A 10000-nucleotide genomic window follows, 5' to 3' on the forward strand; every position below is an offset into this window, starting at 1 on the left:
CACACATTCTTGTACGGAATTCGGGACCATTCAAAATGCAACGGCGATATTTGGCGACGGAAATGCTCCGGAAATGACGAAAGACGAAGGACACACACGCGACTCAATTGATGATGCTGCGAATTACGCCTCACTTTGAGTCGATCTTTTGAAATGCTGCTTCTTTTACTCTAGAGAGAGCCGTCTAAATTGTACTCACATTTCAATTGATCCGTCCGGAAAAAAACAATTGTCGCTTGCTGGGAACTTTGAAACAAGGATTAAAACGATTCAACGCACTTCTTAAAATGAATTTGTTTTTGAACTGGCAACTGAGACGGGAGGATCTTGCGAACACGTTGCTGCAGACTACAAGAAACTCGTACCAAGCCGTAAGAATCTACCAGGATATGAAGCTCAACCGACGGTTGCTCGCAAACTGGAGCTGGCTATTCCTGGAGCGTGAAGATACCGTTCGCACCACCAGGGTCGATAACAAATTGAATCAGGGTGCGATTATGTTTCCATTCCATTATCCAATTGACGGTAATCGAATGCGCCAAGACGCGATGCCTGAAGACCGGGCGTAAAACTTACACCAAAGAATAGAACCCGGTTAGCGCGTACGTTACCTTCGCTCGAGAGAGACCATGCAGATGAATGGTTTTGGCCGGCAAACAGCTCGCTCCTAGCACAAGCAAATGCTGATTGGGGTATGATTTGCTTCGTACGTGATACACCTTGACGCTTGCTACACGTGATTTAGGAAAATCCTCCTTTTATGTGATGCCTGGCAATGATTATATTTTTTATGACAAAATGGCAATAACTCTATTTTCTATTTGCTAAATGTTTCATTCATCACTGGAAGCCCACGACAAACGAATGCACATCGTATGCGTTGGGGGAGATGAGTAAACTGTCTACATTCGCTCATCACCTTCAGCAGATTGCGATGCTGCCTGATGAAGTACTTTTTCGCGGATACCTTGTTCAATTCTGCAAAGAAAATTCAAAATTCAACTGTCGTGAAGTACCGACATTTGGCCATCGCAATACTTACGCCACTGGCCGGCCTTTAATGCCAATGTATCAATAGCGGAAATGTTTAGCTTCTTATACTGGGGATTCGTGGAAGGCATCCAGTTTCCGACCAACAGCATCGAGTAAATGTCGGTGTACAGATCAGTTAGCACCCAGAGCGCTCCGATTACGGCCGGGCAGTGAGCCGCGTTATAGTACAGGTGGCTTCCGCACATCTCGGTAAACAGTCCGTTCGAATACAGTCGTACCGAGTCACAACCAAACAGAAAGGTGACGCAGTTAATATTGCGCTGCATCAGAGTTTCGCCGTGCAAAAACTGCATTCCACTGCCGTGCCCGTTATAGCTGCAAAATGAACCCGTGGAAGCATGCTCTTATTATGTGACAAATTTAGTTTGGCAACAATCTTACATGACAACATCCGAGGTGTTGAGCATTTCGCCAAGTTCAGTCCCACTAGGAGGCTCGTCGATAAGCAGCTCAAACGATTCCGGGTACCATTCCTTGTAAAACAGCTGCAATCGAGTGCTCATCTTTGCCAGATTTTTATCTGAAAATTATCAATCGACTATGAGTTACTCGAATACGCCACTGCATGCCACATTCTGCAGTTACCTGGATTGATGATTGAAGAGCACTTTTCAGTCGGTAACCATAGATACCCATTTCGAATGCGATCCTTGTGTGCGTCAAAGAGATCGATCATTTGGGAAAACGATCCGAAGCGACAACTTTCTTGAGTAGGGTGTAGCATTTCCCAGGGAAAGATATCCAACCACTCGTCCACTATGAGCACCACAGGGAAGCTTTCTCTTGGGCTAGTCTGATCGATCTTAAACTTATGTTCCTGCATATCAGTAAGATAATCGTATAACGATTCAACCTGCAGTTCGTCCAAATCCAATTCATCGCTACAGCACAACCTATAGATGTCTTCACCACTGAGCAGATCCAGTCTGCGAGCGACCAGTGATATCAATCGTTGCGCTTTCTTTGTAAGCTTCCGCTGAATGCAGTAGTCTTCTATGCGATTATATATTTCCGCTTCGAGCGATTGATCATTCTGTGATCGAAACTTTCCACAAAACAGATTAGCCCATGGACCGAGCCATCGCTTGGCGCGCTCGATCGCTGCGCTTAGCAGCTGTTCGATGGCTTCGTTCCGAGTGGATTGACTTTCACCGGCTGCAGAGGCCCCTGGTTCACACGAAGTTCGTACTTCGCGGGGTATCGCGGATATGTGCTCGAAGAAGTTTTCGTACTTCTGCTTTGGATCGGCGACCGCTGGTTCCAAGCAGATGAGCAGTGGTTCCGATCGGTCCTCTCCAAGGGGATCGCTACACCGGTATAAGGTTAACATAATCAAAGCAGGTTCTGTCATATTTTCCTCATAAGTCAGGAATCTCGTACGTGGATTAAAGGCTTTGCTGATCTGCAGGACTGTCCATTGCTCCGGTAACTCACGGCACAGTTTACACAAGCTATCGTATCCATCGCTCACCGGCAAAGGTGGCTGTTCCGTATCTGATGCCAGCCTCGTAGTTATGTTCTCGATCAGGACATCTGGGAGCGAAAGGAAAACAAACGATGAACGGCTGGGTTTGCTGGGACCATGTCCACCACTTACCAAGGTCTTTGCACTCTCGAAAAGTGGCAGAATATTGCTGCCTCTTGGAGGCTCCTAGCGATTGCATCGAATAAAATACGGCCGCTCGTTCATCTCCGGCGTCCAACGCCAGCAGTGCTTGGAGTTTGAGAAACGCTGCAAACAAACCGGAATAAGTGCTGGCAAATGGCTTGCAACATTTTACTTACGATTCAGCAGGGCACTATTGTGTTGGATCGGTGGAATAGAAGCAAGGGATTTCCTAATTTCTTCCTTTATAGGGAACATTTTAATTCCTTCCCAAACATCCAAAAACACGCCGTTGCACAAAAATACGGTTTTTATAAACAATACCCATGTAGCCGCACTGATCTAGAGCAACATAGCCGTACTGATCTAGAGCAACATAGCCGCGGTGCTCTAGAGCAGAGCTGTCAAGCTGTTCTCGAAACTCCTCGTGTTTTTTCCGTGCCGGTGATTCCGAGATTCCGAAATTCCGATTTTCCAGCGACAGCTGATTATTTGTGCTTTTCCGGAAGAAAGAGTTTTCTCCAAGTCTCATCTACACAGCAAAATGGTAAGTAACCGAGTGACGCTAGGGATTTCTGACCGTCGGGCGTGGGGTTTCCAGAATTCTCTGCGGAAAGCGAGTTCGGCGAGTGTTCCTCCAGGATCGTTCGCTGCGCCCCCGGAATGTTGCGTCATGTTACCTACCTTGGCCATATCTTAGTGTCCTCATCGCAACATACCTAAAATCCCACGAAGATGCAGATTTTCGATGATTCTGGAACACCCGAGTACCGGTGGCCGGTTCGCTGGTGCTGGTGTCTTACGTAATCATCGCGTGCCGATGGCCTCAGAACTTGATCGTCTCTTATCAATTCTCTTCTTGGGATCTAGGCCACAAAGCGTCTGCTGCCACTGTTGGATCGCGTTCTGATCCTCCGCGCGGAAGCTCTGACGAAAACCAAGAGCGGTCTCGTCATCCCGGAGAAGGCACAATCGAAAGTGCTAGAAGGTACGGTGGTGGCTGTTGGCCCCGGTGCGCGTAACACCCAGACCGGCGAGCACGTGCCGCTGGCGGTGAAGGTCGGGGAGAAGGTGCTGCTCCCGGAGTACGGTGGTACCAAGGTGGAATTGGGAGATAGCAAAGAGTACCATCTCTTCCGGGAAGCCGACATTCTGGCGAAGATCGAATAGAAGCACCACAGCCCAGCAGATCGTGCCACTGCCGCAGGACAAACGCATTTCACATAGGACGCGTGGTCGTAAGGATGACGACGAAGAGGGCACCCCGTGTCACAGAAAGGCATGCCAAAAGGAAGCTCATACGGGGTAAACAGAAAGACAGTGCAAGAGAGAGAAACGAATCTACATCTACCGGTTGTAAAATGATTGTTAAAGTTCGCTCGAACGATTCAGGATCTATCGGCATGTGACGATGCTGGTGGCTCCCCGGTTGCCTCGGTTCTGTCATGGGGCGTGTCATGGACCACCAAAGGAAGCGTCCGAAAGTGAGTGTCCTTTGCTGCTCCTGTTACACGCACCCGTGGTTACGCGATTGTTGCTTCACCGCTTACTGTTCCAAGGTTTCCTTTGATCGTCAAGTCGACGCTGCTAGGACGCTTGACCTTCAAACGTTACTCTCGTGACGATGCGGCGCGCAACTTCGAGGGAATCCGACCAGCCAAGGATGTTAACGCGAATATGATTTCAACAATCCTTATATTAGAATACAGAGAGGAATGGATTACCGAAGACTAAACGGTTTTGTCGGTCTACATTACTTCACCGAACGGATTGCCGAAATAAGGTTGTCTTTTATTTGCATGGATAAAGAGATAAATGGATTCTTCTTCCCTACGAGTGTTGGTTTCAGAGAATCATCTTGTGCATAGGTTTTCCCTTGACACCTAATCCCGTCACCCTAAAGAGAGCTCCAGCCGGGGCAGGCTTACCACCGTTCAGGGACGTAGTGACAAACAGTTCATCTAACTGTGGCCCCCCGAAAGCGACCGAGGTAATCTGCTCGGTAGGCAGTTTAATTTCCAGAACAACCTTTTGTGAGCTGCGCAAAAAAGAAACGATAAAACGGGTTCTTTAAACAAAGCGCTAACCTTGCGACACACCGACTCACCTTTTATCAATCTTCATCACTTTCGATCCACCCCATGTCGCCACGTACAAATTACCGTCGGCATCGCTGGTCATGCCATCGCCGACGTAACCAGGATCGCTACCATTAGTCCTCAGATCGTAGAACACCGTTTCATTAGTCAAGTCTCCGTTGTCGGCCACGTCGAATGCTTTAACATCGAGTGCCGCTGAATCGATGTAGAACATTCGCCGTGGATTGTGTGGCTCGTCCCAGGTTAATCCGTTCGATATGCTGATGTTCTGCTTCTGCACAACCATTGTGCCATTTTCGTAACGGAAGAGCTGGCCTTCCTTCTGGACATAAGGATCACCCAACGTATCTAGTTGCATCGTACCGGCGTACAGCCGACCAGTGGGATCCACTTTGCCATCGTTGAATCGCACATGGCGTTGCGAATCACCTAAATCGACGAGCGTTCGAACACGGTTCGCCTGCTCGGATCGGCCATTCCAACTGATCAGCGACACCCGGTTATCATCACCGACGACAAAGTGATCCGGTTGTCCAGCAACGAGTGCGATGAACGAAATCGTAGTGGCTCCTTCTGCAGATAGGAAGAGGGCAGTTAGGGACAATCTTTGGGAGCTATTGACCGGAACAGTTGGATACATTTACCTAAGGTAGCACTGAAAGTGCGTTTTGCCGCATAATCATACCGTAGCACAGCAGGTGTTTGGATATCCACATAAAACAAACTCTTGCTTTCAATATCCCAAACCGGACCTTCACCCAACCGCGATCGAGGGGCAGGCAGCTGTTCCACCTGATAATATGTAGCGTCGTTTGGCATCGTCTCTGATTGCTGCAAGAACAAGCGATACCACCACCACTTTCAATTAGCGATCACCAACAACGGAAACACGCGCTGGGATATCTGGCGTAAGGTTCAAGGTAAATGATTTGTCCTTCAAACGTTTCTTCACTGCACAGCGTTCAACGTTCTCTACTGCGACCTTGGTTCGATTGAATTCTAACGATTATTTCCTGGTGAAGGAGCGACACTGTCTGTTCCTTTATCAGTCAAGTTTAATCAGTTTGCACGATGAGCACTTGTTTATCAACCGATGATAACGCGAATCTATGCATATGCTGTTACCTTAGATAGCGTTCCTTGAGCAAAGCACTCGAGTGCACCGATGCACAGCAGCCAACACAAAGCAGTAATTACTGAGGATCGCGACGCGATGACCCCCTGCGACTCGACACGAGATCGCCCGATCGGCGACATCATTTTAGATAAGCGCCCCGTCGGGATCTCTTGCGCCACTATGGCTAGAGGAGGTGTGTTCAAGGACAAAATTGCAACTCAAGCTAAGGCCTAAGACTTCGGAGATTGCAGTCGCGCTGGATCGATCACTACGATCGTTGGTCGTCGGAAGGAAACTAAAAAACAGCTAGACGACTGCATCAGTCCAACCGCCACTTGTTCTGAAGGCCATGTGCTCGACCGTGTACATATCGCTTCTTTGTCCCCACGTGCGAGCATTGGAGCTAACGATTGAGGCTTGGTTACATTCTTACACCTTATTGTCGTCGGGCTAGAGTATCGTAACTACGATACTTTCACTATTTTATAATCACATTGTTGTTGATAAAAAACCGGAAATTAAACTATTCATTACATGGCACGGCAGACATGCACTTAGTAAATGTCGCTACATAATGCACCGACTGTATTTGTACGAATAGGTTAGCAATAGGGCCATGCCTTTGATGATGAACCTGTGCCGGTTTAATGCCGGTATTTTTCAGTTCTTTTAGTGATACTCCTGGGCGAACCGACCAACACTCTGCTCCATGCCGTTCTTCTTTTCTCTTAACGGAAGTGGCTGGAGTTGTGGCCCACCTCGATCTTGTCCAGCATATGTTTGCCTGCTTTTGTTGGCGCTCCTTCTGATTTAGCACGGCTTCAATAAATTCGGAAATGCATTGCCTTACTCGTGCCAGAAGACAGCCTGCTATTTTCGTCATAAATACGTGGCTTTGTCCCATGACCCGACCATGCGCCCCCCCAGGACGGTTTAGAATCCTTTTTGTTGTTCCTGGGCCTTTTTGGGAGTTTTGCAGCTCGCCCCCCCCCCCCCCCCCATCCTCTGGGATGGCCAGATGTTTAAATAAAAAAAAAGGGCCAACAATAAAAAAAATCAGCTTCTCAAACGGCGATTTCAAATGGCTGCCAGGATGCGTGTTCACCCTGTATGACGATGCTGGATGGGTCTTGTCACTGGCTGCATGGGTCGTTTTCTAAAAAAAATCGCGAATCTTCAAAACAAGGATTTCGTGTTCGGTAAAAGTGCAAGTTTCTGTAAAATAATTAATCGCTTTTCCCTCGGAGTCCGCGCATTCGGTGGTGTAACGCATGGAAACGCCAGCGGGGCCGATGCAGGGGAGCGATTCCTATCTTCTGCCACGGAACGAGCGAAACTACGCACAAAAGATCGCATGAGAAAACGGCGAACAGAAAACTCGAATTGACCACCGCCAGGCTCGTTTTGGCTGGATTTGTTGCGCATAAAAAAGAAATTGTTGATATAAGCTCGTTGTGGTTGCCTCTAAATGGACGCAGCTAACTTCTACATTTCACTGAACTCGAGAACCACACACCCTATTGATCCTCTAAGTTAAGCCACCGCCTTTTGCCATAAGACTCACCGAAACGAGATCATTGATTGAGCTAATCATGGAGCAGTTCTCGCACGACCTCACATTGGCACTAGAAGAAACTTCCCGCACCACTTCCAGCAAGGTGCGCTGGGGTGTCCGACGACGCACGCGATCGACGGGCAATTTACGTAAGCAAACCCCAGGGAAGAGGTCACGGCAGCCAGTCAGTGAGAGCACCGATTTCTATTTGCAGCATGCGCACCGCAACCAACGGAGGATAGCTCCAGTAGCCCCACGGATCCACCGGTCAATAACGTGGTGGTGAATCAGGCCGATTCTCCCTGCCTCAGTGGAAGCAACAACCTGGTTCAGAGCGATTCAGACGATCGACATTCCGTGGCGTTTGCCTTCAAGCTACGCCAGACGCCACTATCGGGGAACTTTGAGTCAGATTCGCTGAACGAGAACTTCAGCCCGGCCAGGTGCGTAGACGAGCAGAATGTCTCGATGGCGAGTCTAATACTTGACTTGACCATTCATTTTCAGGCCCAACATGCGGCGTAAACGAAAGTACAAACGAATGGCCGTCGAGTACGAGACGACACCCTCGACCCCACACATCGGTGGTAGCGCTCTGTTCCCCGTGGCCGGTACGGTGAAGAAGCGTGTGTTCAAACACTCGTGCCCGGAAAACTTCAGGTAACCTAAGAGCGACGTCTAACTTGTCTAAGGACCGAGGAGTAATGTTTTTCGCCCTTTAATTTTTCTGCACCATCCCGTAGAAGCGCCATGCTGTTTTGCGGCAAGCGTAAGCGTGGTCAGCGAGATCGGTCGGGGTTGGATTATGATTTCTGCAAGCAACATTCCAGCAGTGTACCACGGCAGCGAGAGTTTTTCGGTCTCAAAGGATCCTCATATAGCGAGTATCGAAGTCGCAATCGAGCGGCCTCTTTCTCGGCCAGTCTCATGAAGTGCGAGCGAATACTTCCGCTCACAAAAACTGTTGTCTCCAAAATTGAGCGAATATCTGCCGATCGGGACCGGGAGCGGTCAGCTCGTTTGGATAGTGCACGCTTGGGTCATTCATCGACAGCCATTACAACGACCGCTACCGTTGGGAGTGAGTTTCACTTCTCGATTCCGTTACAACATCCCAAGCAGCAGCAGCAGCAGCATCAACAACAGTCCATTGCTAGCGGTCCGATTGGAGGGCCGTTGGTTGTTGCTGGTATTGGTGGTCAGTCGATTGCGCCACAAGATACACCACAGTTTGCTCCTGTTAGCCCTGGAGCTCCCGGAATCAGTCTACCGGAAACAATTACCTCGCCAGTTGCACGAACTGCCCCATTGGAATGTTCGTTCCCCTTGCAACGGTTTGCTCTATCGATGGCACCAGTCAGCTTGCCTGGGACTAACATTTTCGGAGGAACTTCGACAGCAACAACAGCCACAACAGCAACAGCAGTAACAGCAGCAGTAGTGCCTACAATACCGCTCCAACCAACACCACCTGGCATTGGTGTGTCAACACAACCAACATCTATCGCACTGTCTCCCTTCGTTGGCGGTGCGATCGAGCACAAGCAGCATCATTTCCGTCCAACCGGCGTGCAAACGACGAGCGTGTCGATAACGGTCAAGGTGCCAACGTTGAACGAATTGATGGTTGCGTCTCCTGCTACGGGCAGCTATCCGAAGGAGAAACATCGTCACCGTAAATCGAAGTACAACCGCAAGAAACAAATGCTCATGATGTCATCGGGTCCGGAAGGCCACGGTCAACTGATGGATTGTGGTGGGCAGGTAAATGATTTCCTCAGCTCCAGCTCGCTGAGCTCGAGCGATTCGGAAGCCGTTCTGGCGAACGAAACCGATCATGAAGGAGATGATGAGCTAACGGATTGGCCAGGAAACGAAGCAATGATCACGTTCGCCTCGAAGCACGACTTTCGTAAAGCGTATCATGGCACTGGTCAACAAAGGGTTACCGGGCCGGGTAGCAGCTTCGGCCGAACTCCACTATCGTTGATCAGTCAGCACGAGGATCAGGACTTTGCTGACGATGATACACTCATGTCGGCCGACGAAATGCTGAATGCCGCGACGACTAACAACGATGCCCCAGGCGTAAACACAATGGCACCAATGGGTGGTGAGGCCCGAGTGTTGAGTGGATTGCCAGGGCTCGGTCTTACCTCATCGTCGTTACCAATCGAAATCGGCACGGGCGGTGTGTCGGGAGTTGATGCAAATTTTCTAGTCAATAACGTGACTCCCACTCTCGCCAACGAGATACGCGAGATACGAGCTGGCTGTCGAAGGATTCGCGAAGAACGGCCAGGCTTTTCCATAATCTCCAGTGTCAATGAACTGCTGTCGAGGTACGTATGCAATGGGTAGGACCATTAGCCCGCTTACTAGCTAGTGCTTATACTTGCCGTGTTCTCCCGACAGATTCTTACAAGATGATCAGCAACGCGAACTGACGCTTCACGATGTCAATGAGGCCGAGCATGATAAGCTGCAGGATCTGTGTAAACTGTACTCACTGAATGCGAGACAAATATCGGATGCGGGCAGTGTTGTGGTACTCAGCAAAACGAGGTATG

The 10000-nt window shown here is 49.3% G+C and overlaps 6 protein-coding genes across 6 annotated transcripts in view; 2 read left to right on the forward strand and 4 right to left on the reverse strand.

The window, feature by feature from the left end:
- Positions 1-176, reverse strand: part of LOC125948963 (transmembrane emp24 domain-containing protein 5) — a 1529-nt gene extending 1353 nt beyond the window's left edge. Inside the window, exon 1 of the mRNA XM_049675529.1 lies at positions 1-176. This exon is cut by the window's left edge and continues 215 nt beyond it. The gene's annotated coding sequence lies outside the window, so the exon portion shown is untranslated.
- Positions 1-423, reverse strand: part of LOC125948965 (immunoglobulin domain-containing protein oig-4-like) — a 2943-nt gene extending 2520 nt beyond the window's left edge. The window contains exon 1 of the mRNA XM_049675531.1: positions 200-423. The gene's annotated coding sequence lies outside the window, so the exon portion shown is untranslated. The remainder of the gene's footprint in view (positions 1-199) is intronic.
- Positions 1-4394, forward strand: part of LOC125948968 (10 kDa heat shock protein, mitochondrial) — a 42106-nt gene extending 37712 nt beyond the window's left edge. Inside the window, exons 2-3 of the mRNA XM_049675534.1 lie at positions 3106-3206; positions 3530-4394. Of these exons, the coding sequence (XP_049531491.1) occupies positions 3204-3206; positions 3530-3829 (303 nt within the window). The 5' untranslated portion in view covers positions 3106-3203 and the 3' untranslated portion in view covers positions 3830-4394. The remainder of the gene's footprint in view (positions 1-3105; positions 3207-3529) is intronic.
- Positions 696-2929, reverse strand: LOC125948959 (uncharacterized). Its single transcript, XM_049675524.1, has 6 exons — positions 2839-2929; positions 2651-2785; positions 1639-2586; positions 1435-1573; positions 1043-1368; positions 696-978 (listed from the first exon to the last, which is right to left on the reverse strand). The coding sequence occupies exons 1-6, from the start codon at positions 2915-2917 to the stop codon at positions 818-820; spliced, it is 1788 nt and encodes a 595-aa protein (XP_049531481.1). The 5' UTR covers positions 2918-2929; the 3' UTR covers positions 696-817.
- A 3-nt stretch (positions 4395-4397) lies between the features above and the next one.
- LOC125948960 (regucalcin-like) lies at positions 4398-6036 on the reverse strand. Its single transcript, XM_049675525.1, has 4 exons — positions 5884-6036; positions 5403-5589; positions 4767-5331; positions 4398-4697 (listed from the first exon to the last, which is right to left on the reverse strand). The coding sequence occupies exons 1-4, from the start codon at positions 6016-6018 to the stop codon at positions 4505-4507; spliced, it is 1080 nt and encodes a 359-aa protein (XP_049531482.1). The 5' UTR covers positions 6019-6036; the 3' UTR covers positions 4398-4504.
- A 1014-nt stretch (positions 6037-7050) lies between these two features.
- The window catches only part of LOC125951420 (uncharacterized), a 3709-nt gene continuing 759 nt past the window's right edge, over positions 7051-10000 (forward strand). The window contains exons 1-5 of the mRNA XM_049680248.1: positions 7051-7579; positions 7645-7873; positions 7938-8090; positions 8174-9772; positions 9846-9995. Coding sequence (XP_049536205.1) covers positions 7468-7579; positions 7645-7873; positions 7938-8090; positions 8174-9772; positions 9846-9995 — 2243 coding nt within the window. The 5' untranslated portion in view covers positions 7051-7467. The remainder of the gene's footprint in view (positions 7580-7644; positions 7874-7937; positions 8091-8173; positions 9773-9845; positions 9996-10000) is intronic.

Source organism: Anopheles darlingi, chromosome 2, assembly GCF_943734745.1.
Source record: "Anopheles darlingi chromosome 2, idAnoDarlMG_H_01, whole genome shotgun sequence".
Taxonomy (NCBI): Eukaryota; Metazoa; Arthropoda; class Insecta; order Diptera; family Culicidae; genus Anopheles; species Anopheles darlingi.